This window comes from Saimiri boliviensis, chromosome 12, assembly GCF_048565385.1.
Source record: "Saimiri boliviensis isolate mSaiBol1 chromosome 12, mSaiBol1.pri, whole genome shotgun sequence".
NCBI lineage: Eukaryota > Metazoa > Chordata > Mammalia > Primates > Cebidae > Saimiri > Saimiri boliviensis.
Genome location: NC_133460.1, coordinates 21,121,570 through 21,143,902, shown reverse-complemented (window position 1 = coordinate 21,143,902; position 22,333 = coordinate 21,121,570). Strand labels below are relative to the sequence as shown.

Below are 22,333 nucleotides of genomic sequence, written 5' to 3'. Positions count from 1 at the left end.
GTACAGACGTAATACAATGTTTTCCTCGTTCCCTAAGAAATATGAGGATCCTTTCCCTGTACAATAGATTGAACATTTTAGCAAAACACTTCTCAGCTGAGGTTTCCTATGGTCCTTCCTCTAGATCAGGCGTCCCCAAACTTTTTACACAGGGGGCCAGTTCACTGTCCCTCAGACCGTTGGAGGGCCGCTACATACTGTGCTCCTCTCACTGACCACCAATGAAAGAGGTGCCCCTTCCTGAAGTGCGGCGGGGGGCCGGATAAATGGCCTCAGGGGGCTGCATGCGGCCCTCGGCCGTAGTTTGGGGACGCCTGCTCTAGATCCTAAGAAGAGATCGTGACGTTGGTTTAACAGAAGTGGAGACCTAGGTACAGAGAGGCTATATTACTTCCTCAGTCAGCCAGCTCACCGATAGCAATGCAGACATCAGTCAGACAATCTATTGCTTCCACATCTATTTTTCCACTCTATCATGTTTTCTTTTTGTTTTTAAAATTCTGAAATATAGCATACTTACAAAAAGAGTATGGGAAAATATCTATGTATTAAATATCTATGTATTTAAAGAACAACCATGTACCATGTACCCACCACCAGCCCAAGGAACAGAATTAAACATAGCCCAGAAGCTCCCTATGTAGCCCTCCCCAGAAATAGCCCCTATGCTAAGTGTTGTGTTCATCCTCTTGTCTTTTAAAAAAGTTTTTATCAGCTGGGCATGGTGACTCATGCCTGTAATCTCAGCCCTTTGGGAGGCTGAGGCTGACGGATCACCTGAGGTCAGGAATTCAAGACCAGGCTGGCCAACATGGTGAAATCCCATCTCTACTAAAAACACAAAAATTGGCCGGGCGCGGTGGCTCACGCCTGTAATCCCAGCACTTTGGGAGGCCGAGGCGGGCGGATCACGAGGTCAAGAGATCGAGACCATCCTGGTCAACATGGTGAAACCCCGTCTCTACTAAAAATACAAAAAATCAGCTGGGCATGGTGGCGCGTGCCTGTAATTCCAGCTACTCAGGAGGCTGAGGCAGGAGAATTGCCTGAACTCAGGAGGCGGAGGTTGCGGTGAGCCGAGATCGCGCCATTGCACTCCAGCCTGGGTAACAAGAGCGAAACTCCGTCTCAAAAAACAAACAAACAAACAAACAAACAAACAAAAAATTAGCCAAGCGTGATGGCTGGTACCTGTAATCCCAGCTTCTTGGGAGAATAAGGCAGGAGAATCGATTGAACCTGGGAGGCAGAGGTTTTAATAGATATTGTCAAACTGCCCTCCATGGCTATATAAATTGATATATATATATATAAAATTACAGAGATATAGAAATGTTAGAATAGACCAGTCCTATGTAACCCACTCTGTTCCACAGATGGATGACTCAAGGGAAAGTGACTCCCACAGACAGCTGGTGGGAAACACCATTAGAATCCATGCAGGTGTCTGGACTTTCGGTCCTAAATCAATCTCTCTCTCCTTTTTTTCCTTTCTTCCTTCCTTCCCTCCCTCCCTCCCTCCCTCTTTCCCTCTCTCCCTTCCTTTCTTTCTTTGTGTGTGGGGTGTTTGTTACTGTTGTTTGCTTTTTTAGAGACAAGGTCTCACTTTGTCCCCCAGACTGGTGTGCAGTGGAGCGGTCACAGCTCACTGCAGCCTCAACCTCCCGAGATCCAGAGTTCTTAAAGTCCATGTTAACATTTCATTATATAATGCTGCCTGTAGTTTGCTTACTTAATGGTAGCAGTTTAATTTCTAATTTCTTATTCTTTCTGTTTTTTCCCTTGGGCTATTTGGCCACCCTAGATCCATCACGTGCTGCCAAGTGCCCCTTGGGACAATCCTGCCGGTCATGAGGTTTGCCAAGTGACCGATCTTCCCTCGTCTACAATTTGCTGGATTTGGTAAAGTGACTCGAAGGGAGCAGAGTTCCACCAGCCACTGCCAAGATACTATTTAAATATCAGGGTGAAGGAAACGAAAGCACTTAACGTCCGGCAATCCCGAAGCAAGCGGTTGTGCAAGCCCGGGGTTGTTGCGCCTTTTAGAGTCTAGGAAGCCCGCCTCTTGGCGGCGGAGTTTCATTGGATGTTGCGGCCGTCAATCACCAGGGATATAAATAAGGGAGCCCAGCGGCTCCTCTACCAGGAAGACCCGGACGGCTGCGTGCGGCGTGAGATTGACCCTGTGAGTAGTGCCGGGGTGAATCCCTGCGGGTAATATTTGACTTTTACTTCATATTAACCTGAGTGGAAAATAAAAGGGCCCTTTCCTCTTCTCCCCTCCCTTCCCTGTCGGGCAGGCGCGATGGCGGAAGCCTCGGCGACCGGCGCCTGCGGAGAGGCGATGGCGGCGATGGCAGCTGCGGAAGGCTCCTCGGGCCCTGCGGGCTTGACTCTGGGCCGGAACTTCTCCAACTACCGGCCCTTCGAGCCCCAGGCGTTGGGTCTCAGCGCGAGCTGGCGGCTGACGGGCTTCTCCGGCATGAAGGGCTGAGGCTGCAAGGTCCCGCAGGAGACGCTGCTCAAACTCCTGGCGGGACTGACGCGGCCGGACGTGCGGCCCCCACTGGGCGGGGGCCTGGAGGGCGGTCAGGAAGAGGCGTCGCAGGAAACCGGAGCGGGCCCCAGCCCCACTTTTCCAGCCCTGGGCATCGGGATGGACTCTTGCGTCATCCCCCTGAGGCATGGGGGCCTGTCGCTGGTGCAGACTACAGACTTCTTTTACCCCTTGGTGGAAGATCCCTACATGATGGGGCGCATAGCTTGTGCCAACGTGCTGAGTGATCTCTACGCCATGGGCATTACTGAGTGTGACAACATGTTGATGTTGCTCAGCGTCAGCCAGAGTATGAGTGAGGAGGAACGCGAAAAGGTAACGCCACTCATGGTCAAAGGCTTTCGGGATGCGGCTGAGGAAGGAGGGACTGCAGTGACCGGTGGGCAAACTGTGGTCAACCCTTGGATTATAATCGGTGGAGTTGCCACTGTGGTATGCCAGCCAAATGAATTCATAATGCCCGACAGCGCGGTGGTTGGGGATGTGTTGGTGTTAACCAAACCGTTAGGAACCCAGGTTGCTGTCAATGCCCACCAATGGCTCGATAATCCTGAAAGATGGAATAAAGTAAAGATGGTGATCTCCAGAGAAGAGGTGGAGCTGGCGTATCAGGAAGCCATGTTCAATATGGCTACCCTCAACAGAACTGCTGCAGGTTTAATGCACACATTTAATGCCCATGCGGCCACAGATATCACAGGCTTTGGCATTTTAGGACACTCCCAGAACCTTGCGAAACAACAAAGAAACGAAGTGTCCTTTGTTATTCATAATCTGCCAATAATTGCCAAGATGGCTGCCGTCAGCAAGGCCAGTGGACGCTTTGGGCTTCTTCGGGGAACCTCGGCTGAAACCTCTGGGGGATTACTGATTTGTCTGCCTAGAGAACAGGCGGCTCGCTTTTGTTCTGAAATCAAATCCTCCAAGTATGGAGAGGGTCACCAAGCGTGGATCGTTGGCATTGTGGAAAAGGGAAACCGAACGGCCCGGATCATTGACAAGCCTCGAGTTATTGAAGTCCTACCTCGTGGGGCCACAGCTGCTGCCCTTGCTCCTGACAATTCAAATGCCTCCTCTGAGCCTTGCTCGTGAGATGAAAGAACAGAAGCTGTTTGGACCCTAGAGCTGTTGTACACAATCACGGATGGTTCTCAAGAGTTGATTTTAAGAAATTTCCGAAGCAGGCTGCCTGCATAGTGGTTCCAGCTGCCCTTTCTAGGTGATTGGAATCAGTCCATCAAAAGCAGCCTTGATATACATTCCGAGGCCAGAGTAACATTGTGAACTTTGTGGGGGATGTTTGTTCATCGCTTGGGTAGAGGAGGAGCAGAAATACCTCTGTTTTCTCTTTCCAAAGTAAAATGAAGCTATGCCAGGTTGAGGGATTTTTCTTTGCACTGAATTGATTAATTTCTGCACAGGGATTGAGATGATTTATTAAAACCGCACAGAAATTGCAAAATGAAAAAATTTACATCAGAAGCAAATGAGTTTTGGACCAATACTGTTGATAAATCTAAATTGTTAAGAGAGATATTATAATGCAACCTCAAATTCTTTATTAGACTTAGTACTGAGTACTGGCTCTTTCCTGCTCTGGACAAGAATTGAGCAGCTTGTCAAGACTGGGAAAGGAGGACCTGCAACCATGTGGCTTGGTCTCTGTTAATGACGTCTCTCCCTCCAAACCCCATTAAGGACTGGGAGAGGCAGAGCAAGCCTCAGAGCCCAGGCCTTGGTGGTTATTAAGATGTTAAGTTGTTTGCTGCAGATTTTGGTGATTTGATCAATAAAGAGTAATTTCTTCCTAAATAAAGAAAACTCTTCTGGCTAATGTTTGGCTATTTGAAATTCTACACAGTCTTATAAAACGAACCAGCTGATACATTGAATCTGGCATAGCAGAGAGAGTGTTTTCCCTGATCCTGGTGGATTGGGGGATTTAACACCCAGATTTAAGGTTGCACCTTCCCCCTGAGATGACAGAAAAGGACTCAAAACAGGCATAAGCCCCAAAGGTTAGAGGGTGGGGCAGGAAATAGCAAAAGTGTCAACAATTCTTGAAAGATGGAAAGGAGGTGGAACTGACTTAGAGGAATCCTTCACAGTAGGGGAAGACAAACAAGATGTGTTTGGAAGATGGGGTTAAGGGCTGGGATAAAAACAGATACGGGTTGAAAGTTTAAACACAGTAATTAGATCTCTAGCATTCTCCAAACCCTTCTTGCCACACAACCAGGTGACTGCCTCTCACCTATGCAGGTAAAGTTGGGAGCACCACACACAGCAGAGGATAGGGATCCTAATTGAAAATTTAAAATGAGATTGCCCAGCCCCTTACTCAATTAGCTGTTAGAAACCCTGGCCCGGAGCTGGACGCGGTGGCTCTCACCTGTAATTCTAGCACTTTGGGAGGCTGAGGTGGGTGGATCACTTGAGGTCAGGAGTTCAAGACCAGCCTGGCCATCATGGTGAAACCCTATTTTTTTAAAAAAAGAAAAGAAATGAAACCCTGGCCAGGTGGCTCACGCCTATAATCCTAGCACTTTGGGAGGCTGAGGTGGGCAGATCACTTGAGCTCAGTAGTCTGAGACCAGCCTGGCCAACGTGACAAAACCCTGTCTTTGCTTAAAAAAAAAAAAACCAAAAATACCGAGGTGTGATGGCTTGCACCTGTGGTCCCAGCTACTTGGGAGGCTGAGGTGGGAGAACATTGAAACAGAAAGGCAGAGATTGCAGTGAGCAAACATTGCAGTCCAGCTTGGTGATGAGAGTGAAACCCTATCCCAAAAACAACTGGCCGCAGTGGCTCATGCCTGTCATCCCAGCACTTTGGGAGGCTAAGGCGGGTGGATCACGAGGTCAGGAGTTCACGACCAGCCTGGCCAACATGGTAAAACCCTGTCACTACTAAAAATACGAAAATTAACTGGGCATGATGGTGTGCACCATGCCCAGCTAATTTTTTGTATTTTTAGTAGAGACGGGGTTTCACCATGTTGACCAGGATGGTCTCGATCTCTTGACCTCGTGATCCACCCGCCTCAGCCTCCCAAAGTGCTGGGATTACAGGCTTGAGCCACCGCGTCTGGCCAATTTTATTAAATTTCAAAATGCCAGGTATGAAGAAGAGATCCTGAAATAATGATAGCAGATGTTTTTATAGTGCATACTCTCTGCCAGGAACTGAGTGCTTTATGTGTATTAACCCAGTCTTCCAAAAACCCCATTTTGCAAATGAGGAAGCTGAGGTACAGGGAGATTAAGAAATTTGTCCAAGGTTGCATAGGCAGTCTTAAAGGCAGTCTGAATCCAGAACTCATGCTTCTGATCACTGTGATCACACAAAAAGATGTGGAAATAAGAATGGCATCAGATTTCACAACCTCAAACTGGAAGCTAAAAAACAATAGAATGCCCAGTGCGATGGCTCACACCTGTAATTCCAGCACTTTGGGAAGCCGAGCTGGGAGGATCACTTGAGCCTAGGAGTTTGTGACCAGCCTGAGCAATACTGTGAGATCCTACTGCTACAAAAAATTAGAAAACTAAGTTTAATTTTTTTTTTTTTTTTTTTTTTTGAGATAGAGTCTTGCTTTGTCACCAGGCTGGAGTGCAGTGATGCGATCCCGTCTCACTGCAACTTCGTTTTCACGTTTCAAGCAATTCTCCTGCCTCAGCCTCCCGAGTAGCTGAGACAACAGACACACACCACCACGCCCGGCTAATTTTTTGTACTTTTAGTAGAGATGGGGTTTCACCATGTTGGTCAGGATGATCTCGATCTCTTGACCTCGTGATTCGTCCACCTCGGCCTCCCAAAGTGCTGGGATTACAGGCGTGAGCCACCGTGCCCGGCCAAAAATTAAGTTTAGTCAGGCGTGGTGGCATGTGCCTGAGGCCAAGGCATGAGGATTGTCTGAGCAACAGAGTAAGACTCTGTCTTAGATAGATAAATAAATAAATAAATAAATAAATAAATAAATAAATAAATAACATGGCCGGACATAGCACTTTGGGAGACTGAAGCGGGCAGATCATGAGGTCAGGAGTCCAAGATCAGCCTGACCAATATGGTGAAATCCCATCTCTACTAAAATACGAAAATTAGCAGGCTGCGTGCCTGTAATCCCAGCTACTCAGGAGGCTGAGGCAGGAGAATCACTTGAACTCGGGAGGTGGAGCTGAGATCGCACTACTTCACCCCCAACAGAGCAAGACTCCATCTAAAAAAAAAAAAGAAAAAGAAAAATTTAAAAACACACACAAAAATAAAGCAATGCCTTCAAGATTCTGAGGGTAAACAATAATCTATATAGAAGTCTATAGCAAGCCACATTTTTCAAATAAGTAGAATAAAGTTACTTGGGGCAGGCAGGGTATCTAAATGGCTTCATTCCATGTACTTTTTCTCAAGAGACTACCAGAAGATGTGCTCCATCAAAACAAGGAAGTAGGCCAGGCATGGTAGCTCACACCTGTAATCCCAACACTTTGGGAAACCAAGGTGGGCAGATCACCTGAGGTCAAGAGTTCGAGCAGCCTGGCCAACATGGTGACACCCCATCTCTACCAAAAATACAAAAATTAGCCAGGCATGGTGGTGGGTGCCTGCAATCCCAGCTACTCCAGAGGCTGAGACAAGAGAATCACTTGAACCCGGGAGGCAGAGGTTGCAGTGAGCTGAGATTGCACCACTGCACTCTAGCCTGGGTGACAAAGCGAAACTCTATCTCAAAACAAACAAACAAGAAAGCAAACTGAGAAAGAGAAAAACATGAGATTCAGGAAATGCAACCCAGCACAGGAGAGAGATGAAGGTAATAGCTATACAGTAGGCTTACAGAGCAACCAGCTCACACTGGACAGGGAGCCTGGAAGGCTTCCAGAAAGGCCTTCCAGAAAAGAAAAATATGAACTGATATAATAATGATACATTTAGCTGTGTGAAAAATTGTACTGGCAGGATAATTGAAAATGTGAAAAGAATTAGTGGCCAGCCATGGTGGCTCATGCCTCTAATCTCAGCACTTTTGGATGCTGAGGCAGGACTGCTTGAGGCCAGGAGTTCAAGATCAGCCTGAGCAACATAATGAGACCCTGTCTCTACCAACAACAAAAAGAATTAGTGATAATCATATAGGAAAATAGCAAATGATGGCCGGGCGTGGTGGCTCACACCTCTAATCCCAGCACTTTGAGAAGCCGGGGAGGGCGGATCAGGAGGTCAAGAGATCGAGATCATCCTGGCCAACATGGTGAAACCCCGTCTCTACTAAAAAAAAATATGAAAATTACCCGGGCATGGTGGCTTGCGCCTGTAGTCCCGGCTACTCGGGAGGCTGAGGCAGGAGAATTGCTTGAATCCAGGAGGCAGAGGTTGCAGTGAGCCGCGATCAAGCCACTGCACTCCAGCCTGGTGCCTGGCGACAGAGAGAGACTCTGTCTCAAAAAAAAAAAAAGAAAGAAAGAAAGAAAAGAAAAACAGCAAATGACAAGCAAAAAATGAAGCAACCCAGCCAAAAATAGCTCTGTAAAACAAATCAACCTACCAATTCCAGCCAAAAACACCTTATAGAACAAATGAAATATAGTCATACTATAGCATTCAACATTGAATTTTTTTTTTTTTTTTTTTTTGAGACGGAGTTTCGCTCTTGTTACCCAAGCTGGAGTGCAATGGCACGATCTCGGCTCACTGCAACCTCTGCCTCCTGGGTTCAGGCAATTCTCCTGCCTCAGCCTCCTGAGTAGCTGGGATTACAGGCATGCACCACGATGCCCAGCTAATTTTTTGTATTTTTAGTAGAGACGGGGTTTCACCATGTTGACCAGGATGGTCTCGATCTCTCGACCTTGTGATCCACCCGCCTCGGCCTCCCAAAGTGCTGGGATTCCAGGCTTGAGCCACCGCGCCCGGCTGTCCTTTTTTTTTTTTTTTTTTTGAGATGGAGTCTCACTGTGTCACCCAGGCTGGAGTGCAGTGGCATGATCGAGGGTCAATGCAACCTCCACCTGCTGGGTTTCAGCGATTCTCCTGCCTCAGCCTCCCAAGTAGCTGGGATTACAGGTGGATGCCACCACGTGTGGCTAATTTTTGTATTTTTAGTAGAGACAGGGTTTCACCATGTTGGCCAGGCTGGTCTCAAACTCCTAATATCAAGTGATCTGCCTGCCTCAGCCTCCCAAAGTAGTCCTAGGATTATAGGCATGAACCACTGCTCCTGGCCAACATTGAATATTTACATGGCCAATTATGTAAATACTATTAACATCAACAACAAAAAATAGGTAAATCAATTCAATCCACTTTTCTCCTGCTCAAAGGGCTAAAGTAGCTTTCCTGGCAATTCTCCACCCCTGCTACAGATCTCCAGCATCATCTCATGGCACTCTCTCTACCACTCTCATTATCTGCTGGCCCATCAGCCTTCCCTGGGACTTCAAAGGAATCAATATCCTTTGTGCTTGGAGTTCCCTCTGTTTGGAACCTCACCTCAGACTCACCTGACTGGCTCATTTTCAGTCCTGTCTCAGTTCAAATAAAACCTCTTCATAAAAGCCCTCTCTCACCTCCCAGCCAACATCCAGCCACTCTCCAGTGCATCACTCTGTTTATTTGCTTTACAGCTCTTATCCTAACTTATAATTCCCTTGAGAATGTGTTAGCTCACTTGAGAATTGTCCCCTTCTGCTAGTATATAGGCGCCAGGATGGTAGGGATATTCAGTATCCCCAGCAGCTAGAACAGTGCCTGGTCCATAGTTACTGCTCAGGTAACTGAGCAGTTGGTGTCTCCTGCAATGGAAGCTGGTACTGCTTTTTCAATTTGAGACTGTAATTCAGGCTGGAGTGCAATGGCACAATCATAGTTCACTGCCACCTTGATGTCCTAGGCTCAAGCGATCCTCCCACCTCAGCCTTCCCTGAGCAGCTGGGGCTACAGGCAAACACCACCACGCTCAGCTAATTCTTTACCCTTTTTTTTTTTTTTTTTTTTTTTTGGTAGAGATGGGGTCTTGCTGTGTTGCCTAGGCTTGGGTAGGGCATGGTGGCTCAAGCCTGTAATCTCAGCACTTGGGTGTAGGGCCCAGCCCTACAGGGTTCTGTGAGCCCCTCCCTGCTGGTGCACAGACGAGAAATTGTAGAAATAAAAGACACAGAACACAGAGATAGAGAAAAGAAAGTTTGGGCCCAGGGGACCACTAACCAAAACTCAGAGTTCAGCAATGGCCCCGAGTGTCCGCACACTCTGACTTTTATTGAGTACAAATGCTGGGGGCAGGGAAGGTAGGGCATAGGTAGGGTGTGGCCTTGGTGGGCAGGCAACTGGGGGCAGAGTAAAAGAGGGTGTGGTAGTGATAGGGTGAAGTACATCACGCAGGTAGGGGCTCAGGAATTTTCTGTAGCTGACATGAGGTGAGGGGCATAATGCGTCAGCACTTTTTCTGTACTTGTCACAAACACATTAAGATTTACAGTACCACGGGCCGGGCGTGGTGGCTCACGCCTGTAATCCCAGCACTTTGGGAGGCTGAGGCGGGTGGATCACAAGGTTAAGAGATCGAGACCATCCTGGTCAAGGTGGTGAAACCCTGTCTCTATTAAAAATACAAAAAGTTAGCCGGGCGCGGTGGCTCACGCCTGTAATCCCAGCACTATGGGAGGCCGAGGCAGGTGGATCACGAGGTCCAGAGATCGAGACCATCCTGGTCAACATGGTGAAACCCCGTCTCTACTAAAAATACAAAACATTAGCTGGGCATGGTGGCGCATGCCTGTAATCCCAGCTACTCAGGAGGCTGAGGCAGGAGAATTGCTTGAACCCGGGAGGCGGAGGTTGCGGTGAGCCTAGATCGTGCCATTGCACTCTAGCCTGGGTAACAAGAGCCAAACTCCGTCTCAAAAAAAAAAAAAAAAATACAAAAAATTAGCTGGGCATGGTGGCGCGTGCCTGTAATCTCAGCTACTCAGGAGGCTGAGGCAGGAGAATTGCCTGAACCCAGGAGGCGGAGATTGCAGTGAGCCTCCATTGCACTCCAGCCTGGGTAACAAGAGCGAAACTCCGCCTCAAAAAAAAAAAAAAGATTTTCGTTACTGCTGGGCACAGTGGCTCACGCCTGTAATCCCAGGGGAGGCTGAGGCAGGTGGATCACAAGTTCAGGAGATCGAGACTATCCTGGCTAACACAGTGAAACCCCATCTCTACTAAAAAAAAAAAAAAAGATGAGCCAGGCGTGCTGGCACGCACCTGTAGACCCAGCTACTGTGGAGGCTGAGGCAGGAGAATCACTTGAACTCAGGAGGCGGAGGTTGCAGTGAGCCGAGAACCAGCCATCGCACTCCAGCCTGGGTGACAAAGTGAGATTCCGTCTCAAAAAAAAAAAAAAAAAAAAAAAGGCCGGGCGTGGTGGCTCACGCCTGTAATCCCAGCACTATGGGAGGCCGAGGCGGGTGGATCACGAGGTCCAGAGATCGAGACCATCCTGATCAACATGGTGAAACCCCGTCTCTACTAAAAATACAAAAAGTTAGCTGGGCATGGTTGTGCATGCCTATAATCCCAGCTACTCAGGAGGCTGAGACAGGAGAATTGCCTGAACCCAGGAGGCGGAGGTTGCGGTGAGCCGAGATCGCGCCATTGCACTCCAGCCTGGGTGACAAGAGCAAAACTCCATCTCAAAAAAAAAAAAAAAAAAAAAAAAAGAATAATATTACCTACTGTGGGTCAAGATGGCCAGGGGGAGACCTATGTTAATTCTAGCTAAGTAAAAGCTTGCTTGGCGCAAAGTACACTGAAGTTTACACTCCGAACTAAACAATATTATTGGTGCAGTTAATTAGAAATTAAGCAGTAACAGGAGGCCTAAGGTAAAGACCATCGGAGAGCACAGTAACACCGGGGAACACCGAGGGGTGGTTGCAGAACAGGGAATACTGCTCTGGTCCCACGAATGCCTTCTCAACATGGAGATGCATGAGGATCTCGTAAAGAGGGCTTATGCAAAGATCTCTGAGAAAGGTGGCGACCTCTGCTCACAAGATCCAGGAGGGTCTTGGCAGATGGGAGCTGGCAAGGAGAAAAGCCTTGCAGGCAGAGATCATGGAACTCCTCAGGCTCTGCCTAGGTTCTCAGAATATGGAGTGATTTTAATTGCTCTAGGTCCTCAGTGCTTGGGAGATAAAAGCCCCTTGATGCATTGCGTGTGGTCAGACTGGGTGGCTCCTCATCCGCTATACTTCTGATGCTGCCGTACCCAGATAACAATTGGTGATAAACTCAGAGTACTAGTTTAACATGTCTTAGAAGGATCTCAAGTGCTGTTAACTGCTCAGAGCACGAGTTTAGCATGTCTTAGAAGGAACTCAAGTGCTCTCCCCTCCATCTTAGCTACCCCTTCTATGCCCATAATATCAATGAGATTATGCACATAATAAAAGTGTTTGGAGCCCAGAGACCAGGCTAACGTGGTTCTCCTGGACCCATGCTGTAAATTCTACTCTTGTGTTTCTCTTTTTTTTTTTTAATTTTTTTTTTTTTTAAGAGACGGGGTTTCACCATGTTGGCCAAGTTGGTCTCGAACTGCGGACCTTAGGTGATTCACCCGCCTCCGCCTCCCAAAGTGCTGGGATTACAAGCGTGAGCCACCTCACCCAGCCATGTCTCTGTCTTTATTTCCTTTTCTCAATCTCTTGTCACCACCGGAACTAAGGGCACTCACGTACAGGGCTGGGGCCGGTACACAACAACCTACCATATAGCTCGTTGTGAGGATTAAATGAGTTGCTGTGAGGATTAAATACGTAAAATGCTTAAAACAGCTACTCTAGTTCCAGGTCATTCCTGAGGTCCTGCTGTATCCTGGAGACACTCTTGTATCCTTAAAATAAATGTGACATAGAAATTGCCCCATAAACTGCATTACTCGACCATACCTCCGCTTTCCATTGAAACTGCTCTCGGTAACCCTAATGTGACAGGCAAGCAGTCCAAACAAACACCATTTTGGCCCCTGTGCCATTTTAAGAAAAACTCTGCGCCATTGTAAGAAAAACTTAAACTTGTAATAAGTGACTAAGGTCTGTAATTTTCCACCCTACCCAGACAATGTGTAAATTAATGCTTATCTTGACTTCTGTGAACCACTTAAGTAACAATCGGAATGTCCAAGGTCCCCTGGCCCTCGGAATGTCCAAAACCCCTCGCCCTCACCCCTGCCCAGGAGGTGGTTTACAGGCATAAAAGGTCTTGACACCCTCCTTTCGGGGCCACGGGTTAGAGAGACGCGAGTCCTCCATGGTCGCCGGCAATAAAGACCCTGTAATTTGGCCCAGTCTTTGTCTCAGTGATTTCGCACTCACTCGGTTACAGCATAAATTCCTTTTGGCTCGTGGAGGTGGCTCATGCCTGTAATCCCAGCACTTCGGGAGGCCGAGGTGGGAGGATTGCTCTAGCAACCCTCCAGGCACTCAAGACCAGCCTGGACAACATGGTGAAACCCTATTTATTTTATTTTATTTTATTTTATTTTATTTTATTTTATTTTTTTATTTTTTTTTTTTTTGAGACGGAGTTTCGCTCTTGTTACCCAGGCTGGAGTGCAATGGCGCGATCTCGGCTCACCGCAACCTCCGCCTCCTGGGTTCAAGCAATTCTCCTGCCTCAGTCTCCTGACTAGCTGGGATTACAGGCAAGCGCCACCATGCCCAGCTAATTTTTTGTGTTTTTAGTAGAGACGGGGTTTCACCATGTTGACCAGGATGGTCTCGATCTCTCGACATCGTGATCCACCCGCCTCGGCCTCCCAAAGTGCTGGGATTACAGGCTTGAGCCACCGCGCCCGGCCGAAACCCTATTTAAAAAATTAAAATAATAGATTTCTTTTTCTTGCTAAAACCAGTTTAAACTTGTTTCTGTTGCAGGTATTCAATTTAACTGTTGAATAATATCATTTGTATAAATATAACACCATGTACCCATTTTTCCATTGATAGTCATTTTATTTTCAATTGTTTTTGACTCTTACAAACAAAACTGTAATGAACTTCTCGTATATGTCTCTCTGCATATATTCATTAGTTTATCTAGGGCTTATACCTAGAATTGCAGTTGTCACAGCCTTGGGATTTTAATTTCCAAAACCTGACTCTGCCTTTTCCTGAACTTTCTTACTCTTTTTTTTTTTTTTTTTTTTTTTTAAGACGGAGTTTTGCTCTTGTTACCCAGGCTGGAGTGCAATGGCGCGATCTCGGCTCACCGCAACCTCCGCCTCCTGGGTTCAGGCAATTCTCCTGCCTCAGCCTCCTGAGTAGCTGGGATTACAGGCACGCGCCACCATGCCCAGTTGATTTTTTGTATTTTTAGTAGAGATGGGGTTTCACCATGTTGACCAGGATGGTCTCGATCTCTTGACCTCGTGATCCACCCGCCTCGGCCTCCCAAAGTGCTGGGATTACAGGCTTGAGCCACCGCGCCCGGCCACTTTCTTACTCTTTTACTTCCACCAAGCTGGATGCCTCTTTAAACATCAGGAAATCAGAGATAGTAGCCCTAATAAAGGGACAATCATAAATCATTCTTTGTAAGACTACACCTATTCTAGAATTTCATAAAGATCTCTGCTCCTCCCATGGCCAATAACTCAGTGGTTCTGATTTGAAAGCAGCAACTCTGTGTCTCACCACCTAGTGTATTCTCTGGTGTGAGTGAGCCTGGAGTTCCCCGGTGTGTGGGGTGGAGGAGTCGTGCCAGGGACCCATGAGGCTGGAGAGGCCGGCACAGGCCAGACCATAAACGGGCCACGTATTTAGGGCAATGCGTGCTGCGCTGGGGCCTACTGCCTTCCTTAGGACAGGGATGGAGCGACCTCCATCGTTTCAACCACAGGACACAGCGGGGGCGGGGAGCTGAAGTGCGACCCAAGACTCGAGTCCTAATCCGGTCTGATCTTACTCCACTCTTTCTCTTCAATCTCATCCAAATAGTGTGGGGGTCAGCCTAGAACGTTCTCAACGTCCTTAAGCCCTGAGAGATTTAATATCTATGCAAAGGGCCTTTCATTTACATAGGGTTTTCCACCTGGTGGACCCTCGTCCGCCGCCATATTCGTTTTGGCGCCCTCTGGCGTCCATAAAGGAAGTGACTCGCCTGAGCTCCCCCCGCCCTCTGCCGTTCGTCTCTTCCCCAGGTCGAATTGGTACCTATACCTTTAAGACCTTAAGCAGGGTCCAGCGGAAAAATTCCAGGGCGGGAGACCAGAAGCGCGCGCTTGAAGCTCCCTTAGATTCGCCCAGGGAGGGAAGGGGCGGGCTGTAGCAAACTCCAAAGAAGTCATTGGTCTCTTTTCTCAGGCTCCACCCCTTAAGCCAATAGAGAACTTCCGTGATTGGTCGGAGCTCTGGAGGCGGGGCTTCGAGCGTGGCGCGTGGGTTTTCGGTGCTGTCGCGGCTGCAGCGGGTGGGCGGCATGTCTGCGGCCGGTGGGGAGACTCCTGGGGAGACTCCTGGGGACACGGGGGGAGAGGGCACTACTGCTGCGGGTCGGTTCAGCTTCAGCCCGGAGCCCACGCTCGAGGACATGTAAGCAGGCCTGGCCCGACTCGGGGTGGGGGGGTCGTCCCTTTCTCCCGCGTTTTGGGGAGGGTTCCTCCGCGTGGTTGGGAAGCGGGCTGGCAGCGGGGCTCGGGTCCTGGCTCTGCAGACTGTCCCCAGGCGAGCGTTCTTACTTCATCTGCAAAATGGGCGCAGCGGTGCACACCTGAGGCAAGGGAGATTGGGTGGTGTCCCCGAGTGGTACTAGGAACGCCCTTCAGCCTAGCCCTGGGAAGATACTGGCACCCGATACCGCCTCTGGTCTCCAGGCGCCGGGGGTACGAGAGGGTCAAACGAAGTGCTGAGAGATGGGAGACCTTATTTCTTGCTGGAGGAAGTCAAGGAAGTCTTCTTAGAGGAAGTGCATGTGGAACTACATTCTATAAGGGAGATTGGATTTTGATGTGCAGCATTTCTAGGTGGAGGAAACTGCAGAAGTAGCAGCAGGAGATGGAAAAATGAAGAGGGTTTGTTAGATTTGGCGAGATGTAAGGGCCCCCATTTTGTAGTTGAGGCAACCAAGTTCCGGAAAGTGGACACGACCTGCCTAAGGCCATCCAATCAATTAATTTCAGAATGTTCCAGTCCCAGGCCCCCATTACATACCACTGGGGTACCTGCCTCTGGCCCCTGCATCATCCTCTAACCCTGAGACTTGGGCTTACATCCCTTTTTCCTATTTCAGCCGCCGCCTCCATGCTGAGTTTGCTGCTGAACGAGACTGGGAACAGTTCCATCAGCCTCGGAACCTCCTCCTGGCCTTGGTCGGGGAAGTGGGGGAGCTGGCAGAACTCTTGTGAGTTGATGGAAAGCTTTCTGGATGTGTCTATGTTGTGGGAGAGGGGAGGGGAACATTTATTTGGTCTTCAGACATTCATGGGTTCAATTTCCCTTCCTCATTGCAAGGCTCTTTGCTGGTGCCGAGGATGCAGAGAGAACTCGGGGGTCCTGCCCTCTAGGGGCGCCCAGCCTCTTGGAAGAGAAAGGTGTGAGAGTAGCAGGCAGGTCCCGTTTTCTATTAGGAACAAGTAGTGGCAACAACCCTTTTCCTTGTTTTTTTGGGGGACTCGCTCTGTTGCCCAGGCTAGAGTGCAGTGGGGCAGTCTCGGCTCACTGCAAAATCCGCCTCCCGGGTTCAAGCCATTTTCCTGCCTCAGCCTCCCAAGTAGCTGGGAGTGTAGGCACCCACCACCACAACTGGATAATTGTTGTGTTTTTTTTTTTTTTTAAAGACGGGGTTTCAGCATGTTGGTCAGGCTGGTCTTGAACTCCCGACCTTAGGTGATCCGCCTGCCTTGGCCTCCAAAGTGCCTGAATTACAGGTGTGAGCCACCACACCCGGCTTTGTTGTTGTTGTTGTATTTTTTTAGTGGAGACGGTTTTGCCATATTGGTCAAGCTGGTCTCAAGTTCCTAACCTCAGGTGATCCACCTGCCTTGTCCTCCCAAAGTGTTGGATTACAGCCCAGCCCAACAACCCTTTTCCTTTGCCTCTGGGGCTGAAAGGAAGGTATTCTGTAGAGGACCTTTCTGTGGTATTCCAGACATGGGAAATACATTTGCAGAGACAGTGAGGCAAGAAAGGGCAAGTTCAATTCAAGGAGAATCTGACATTCCTTCAGTGTAAGCATGTCGGGAAAAATTAGAGATTTGGGATCTGTTTTCTCTGATGTGTACCAAGTGCCCAGCGTACTGTAGGCACTCAGTAGACATGTGTTGGATGAGTGGTAGGGCTGTGGAGGACAGGGCTGGGAGATGAACCCACAACGATAGGATTAGGGCTAGCGCGTGATGGAGAGCTTGGATATACTGTAGATACTGGACCAGGTATCTATAGGGTAGATGTGATGGATCACTGAGAGAATGGGCAGGGGGCACCAGAGAGTTGACTGCTGTAGACCAGGCAAGAGGTGATGAGGCCTAGACCGGGACAGTCACCGAGGATAAAGGAAAATGGACACTGAGATGTGTGTGAGGGCACGTTATTTATTTATTACAGATTTTGTTTTTGAGATGGAGTCTCACTCTTGTTGCCCAGGTTGGAGTGCAGTGGCGCGATCTCAGCCCAGTGCAACCTCCGCCTCCCAGGTTGAAGCAATTTTCCTGCCTCAGCCTCCTGGGTAGCTGGGATTACAGACGCCTGCCAACACCCCTGGCTAATTTTTGTACTTTTAGTAGAGACGTGATTTCACCATGTTCGGCCAGGCTGATCTTGAACTCCTGACCTCGGGTGATCCGCCCGCCTCCCAAAGTGCTGAGATTACAAGTGCGGTGAGCCACCGCGCCCGGCCTTTTTTTTTTTTTAAGAGGGAATCTTGCTCTGTTGCTAGGCTGGAGTGCAGTGGAGCCATCATGGCTCAGAGGTTCCAGTGAGCCGAGATTGCAACACTGCACTCAAAAAAATTTCATCTCAAAAAAATACCCAAAAACCACAAGGTGATGAACCAGGTGATGACATCTAGGCTGAGACCTGAATAACAGGAAGGACCTAGCCCTGGGACTGATGGGGGAGCGGGAAGCATTCAAGGCAGAGGAAGCTGTGAGTGCAAAGGCCCTATGACAGTCTGGCTTATGTGCAAGGCGGAACAAGCTAGAGTGGCCTTGGGTAGGGAGTAAGAGAAACAGTGGTGGGCAATGGCCTTGGAAAAGGCAGGGGCAGCCCATGAAGGACAGGAGGGCTTGGTCAGGAGTTTAGATTGTATGCCAAGCACAGTTTGGATTTTAGCAGGGAAGGAGCAAAGTGTAATTTGTGCTTTTGCTTTTTTGAGATGGAGTCTCTGTCACCCAGGCTGGAGTACAGTGGCGCAATCTCGGCTCACTGCCACCTCCGCCTCCCAGGTTCAAGCAGTTCTGTGCCTCAGCCTTCCAAGTAGCTGGGATTACAGGCGCCTGCCACCACACTCAGCTAAGTTTTTTGTATTTTTAGTAGAGATGGGGTTTCACCATCTCGGCCAGGCTGGTCTTGAACACCTGACCTTGTGATTCACCCAACTCAGCCTCCCAAAGTGCTGGGATCACAGGCGTGAGCTACCATGCTTGGCCTAATTTGTGCTTTTAAAAGATGGTCTGGTCCTGCTGAACACTCTAGAGTAAAAGAATAAAAGTTAAAAAAAAAAAAAAAAAAAGATGGTCTGTGCCGGGTGCCTTGGCTCACATCTGTAATCCCAGTACTTTGGGAGGCTGAGGCAAGCAGATGACCTGAGGTTAGGAGTTCAAGACCAGCTTGGCCAACATGGCAAAACCCCGTCTCTACTAAAAATACAAAAATTAGCTGGGTGTGGTGCCACATGCCTGTAATCCCAGCTACTGTGGAAGGGAGAATTGAGGCAGAAGAATTGCTTGAACCCAGGAAGTGGAGGTTACAGTGAGGTGAGATTACACCATTGCACTCTTCTCCAGCCTGGGCAACAGGGCAAGACTCCATCTCAAAAAAAAAAAAAAAAGATGGTTTGGGTGGGAGTAGAAGATGAGTTAGCAGGGAGATGAGTGGGGAGGCTTCTGCAGCGGTCCTGGTCTGAGGTTTGGTCTGGGGTGGTGATGGCTAGGGCTGGGGAGAATTAGAATTGTCTCAAAGCTTTGTCTTAACAAATGAAATGTTCATTTGGCCACACCTTGGCCCACAAAGAGACACAGACATCGTGGTATCATCTGTTGGGGTCTCTTCCCCACCTGACTCTTCCCAGGGCCCAAATGGGTTGGGTCGTCCTTGGAGGTGGGTGTTGTTATTGCAAGGACTGGCAAAGCCCATAGCCCCAGGTTACATCTGAGTGTGTGTCTGTGTTCTGCCCCTAGTCAGTGGAAAACCGATGGGGAGCCTGGCCCCCAAGGCTGGTCCTCCAGGGAACGGGCTGCCCTTCAAGAGGAGCTTAGTGACGTCCTCATCTACCTGGTGGCATTAGCAGCCCGCTGCCATGTGGATCTGCCCCAAGCAGTGCTCTCCAAAATGGACATCAACCGGCGACGCTACCCAGTCCATCTGGCCCGCAGCTCTTCCCGCAAGTATACAGAATTGCCCCACGGGACCATCTCTGAAGACCAGGCTATGGCGCCCGCGGACCTTCCCTGTGACTCCACGGGCCAGGCCTCAACCTAGAAAGATGGCCATAGGACTTCAACTCAGGGTGGTGTCTGAGGAACATAGGGTGGCTTGGCCCTGGAGCCTTTTTCTAGTCTTTTCCGAATAGATCATGGGCCTGAAGCCTCCACTTCCTGAGGTCTGAAGCTCAGCAGCCTCTAGAAGGTTGCCTCCTGATGTTTGCTCTCCCAGTAAAGTGGTTTTTTTTTTTTTGAGACGGAGTTTCGCTCTTATTACCCAGGCTGGAGTGCGATGGCGCGATCTCGGCTCACCGCAACCTCCGCCTCCTGGGTTCAAGCAATTCTCCTGCCTCAGCCTCTTGAGTAGCTGGGATTACAGGCACGCGCCAACATGCCCAGCTAATTTTTTGTATTTTTAGTAGAGACGGGGTTTCACCATGTTGACCAGGATGGTCTCGATCTCTGGACCTCGTGATCCACCCGCCTCGGCCTCCCAAAGTGCTGGGATTACAGGCTTGAGCCACCGCGCCTGGCCGGTAAAATGGTTTTGAGTCATAACTTCTAGATTCTTCCTGGATGGCCAAGGGAGGCTCTCTGTCTCAGCAGGTGATGGTGAGGGGACCAGGGATGCCTCTGAGCCCCATTCTCGTTTCCCTATTGTACCTTCTGCCTGTAGGGCAGAAAGATCTGGTTTCTAGAAAATTCCCAGTAGGATGTCATATAAGTTCCTTCCTCTCCTTTTAGAGATTGGAGACTGTAAGAGTCCAGATGCTGGAGCCAGGCTGTCTGGGTTCAAATGCCATCTTTGACACTTGCAAGCTGGATGACATTACTCAAATTACTTAATCTTTCTGCACTTCAGCTTCTTTGTCTGTAAAATAAATAGTGCCTGCCCAATAGGGTTGTGAGGTTTCAGTGAGTTATGAGTGCTCAGGGCAGGCCTGGCACGTGGTAAACTATACTTGGTAAGTTTGTGGTCATTGTTATTACCTATTTGCCTTTTTAAAATTCTTTATTTTATTTATTGTTGTTATTTATTTATTTACTTTTGAGACAGAGTCCCACTCTTGTAGGCCAGGCTGAAGTGCAGCAGCACAATCTTGGCTGACTGCAACCTCTGCCTCCCAGGTTCAAGTGATTCTCATGACACAGCCTCCTGAGTAGCTGGGATTACAGGCACCCGCCATCACACTCGGCTAATTTTTGTATTTTTATTAGAGGTGGGGTTTCACCATTGTTGGCCAGGATGGTCTTGAACTCCTGACCTCAGGTGATCCGCCGCCTCGGCCTCCCAAAGTGCTAGGATTACAGGCATGAGCCACTGAACCTGGCTAGTTTACCTTTTTATTTTATATATATATTTTTGAGACTGAGTCTCACTGTCACCCAGGCCGGAGTGCAGTGGCATGATCTCGGCTCACTGCAACCTCTGCCTCCTAAGTTCCAGTCTCAAGCCTCAAGCCTCCTGAGTAGCTGGGACTACAGGTATGTGCCACCATACCCAAGTAATTTTTGTGATTTTATTAGAGAGTGTTTCACTCTGTTGGCCAGGCTGGTCTCGAACTCCTGACTTCGTGATCCGCCTGCCTTGGCCGCCTAAAGTGCCTGGGTTACAGGCATGAGCCACCACACCCGGCCTTGTTTGCTTTTTATTCTCAACTATCAGGGGCCTAGAGCAGGAAATCAGGGTCAGGTCTCTGATTTGGGGAGAAATAGGGCTTCCTCCTTGGTAAAAGTAAAGGCTACCCACCCTGCTGCACCAAGGCCAATTTATTGTTTTTCCTCTCCACCTAAAGTTAGTGTTGAGGGCTGGGCATGGTGGATCACCTGATGTCAGAAGTTCAAGACCAACCCAGCCAACATGGTTAAAACCCGTCTCTACTAAAAATACAAAAATTAGCCAGGCATGGTGGCACAGGCCTATAATCGCAGCTACTAGGGATGCTGAGACAGGAAGATCACTTGAACCCAGGAGGTGGAGGTTACAATGAGTTGAGATAATGCCCTGCACTCCAGCCTGGGCAATATCATGAGACCCTGTCTCAAAAAAACAAATGAGGGCCGGGCACGGTGGCTCACGCCTGTAATCCCAGCACTTTGGGAGGCCGAGGTGGGCGGATCACGAGGTCAAGAGATCGAGACCATCCTGGTCAACATGGTGAAACCCCGTCTCTACTAAAAATACAAAAAATCAGCTGGGCATGGTGGCGCGTGCCTGTAATCCCAGCTACTCAGGAGGCTGAGGCAGGAGAATTGCCTGAACCCAGGAGGCGGAGGTTGCAGTGAGCTGAGATTGCGCCATTGCACTCCAGCCTGGGTAACGAGCAAAACTCCGTCTCAAAAAAAAAAAAAAAAAAAAAAATGATAGTGTTTCAGGGCACGGTGTCTCACACCTGTAATCCCAGTACTTTGGGAGGCCGAGGCGGACGGATCACCTGAGGTCAGGAGTTCAAGACCAGCCTGGCCAACGTGGTGAAACCCCGTCTCTACTAAAAAATATAAAAAATAGCTGGGCATGTTAGCAGAGACCTGTAATCCCAGCTACTTGGGAGGCTGAGGCAGGAAGAATTGTTTGAACCCGGGAGGCAGAGGTTGCAGTGAGCTGAGATTAAGCTACTGCACTCCAGCCTGGGCAACAGAGTGAGACTCTGCCTCAAAAAAAAAGAATTATATATATATAGATTTGCCTGTTGTGTGACTTTGGGCACATCACTTTTTCCTGAGATATCTCTGGCTGCCTCCATCACAGGGTAGGCTAATGCTGGGAAAAGGACCTTTAAACTATAGTTGAGCCTTGAACAACATGGGTTTGAGCTGCGTGAGTCCACATTTGGTTGGCTGAATTTTTTTCAACCAAACATGGATCTATAATACAGTATTTGTGGGATGCAAAACCCATATATGTGGAGGACCAGCTTTTCCTATATGTGGATTCTGCAGGGCTGACTGGGGGTTTAGTATGTGGATTTGGGTATATGGTGGGGGTGGGGTCCCCTGTGTATACCAAGGGACATCTATATTCTCCGAATCTACAATGGTTGCTGACTTGCTGCCTCTGTGAACCAGTCTCCACGTTAGTAAACTGAGGCATTCTCCTTTCCTGGCCTTGCTGTCTTATATTTCTTAGCTAGTGACTCCCATTCTTATATCC

The 22,333-nt window shown here is 48.9% G+C and overlaps 2 protein-coding genes across 2 annotated transcripts; both read left to right on the top strand.

The window, feature by feature from the left end:
* The first annotated feature begins 1,999 nt into the window (after positions 1-1,999).
* Positions 2,000-4,378, top strand: SEPHS2 (selenophosphate synthetase 2). The gene is made up of 2 exons (XM_010340680.3): positions 2,000-2,185; positions 2,301-4,378. The coding sequence occupies exon 2, from the start codon at positions 2,306-2,308 to the stop codon at positions 3,647-3,649; it is 1,344 nt and encodes a 447-aa protein (XP_010338982.2). The 5' UTR covers positions 2,000-2,185; positions 2,301-2,305; the 3' UTR covers positions 3,650-4,378.
* Positions 4,379-14,963: 10,585 nt separating this feature from the next.
* DCTPP1 (dCTP pyrophosphatase 1) lies at positions 14,964-20,079 on the top strand. The gene is made up of 3 exons (XM_003930076.4): positions 14,964-15,136; positions 15,834-15,944; positions 18,940-20,079. Exons 1-3 carry the CDS (start codon positions 15,024-15,026, stop codon positions 19,238-19,240), a joined length of 525 nt encoding a protein of 174 aa, XP_003930125.1. The 5' UTR covers positions 14,964-15,023; the 3' UTR covers positions 19,241-20,079.
* The last annotated feature ends 2,254 nt before the right edge of the window (positions 20,080-22,333 follow it).

Coding starts and splice junctions, on each gene's coding strand:
- DCTPP1 (XM_003930076.4), top strand. CDS start 15,024: ATGTCTGCGGCCGGTGGGGAGACTCCTGGGGAGACTCCTGGGGACACG. Junction 15,137..15,833: donor GAGCCCACGCTCGAGGACAT/GTAAGCAGGCCT, acceptor TTCCTATTTCAG/CCGCCGCCTCCATGCTGAGT. Junction 15,945..18,939: donor GGGGAGCTGGCAGAACTCTT/GTGAGTTGATGG, acceptor TTCTGCCCCTAG/TCAGTGGAAAACCGATGGGG.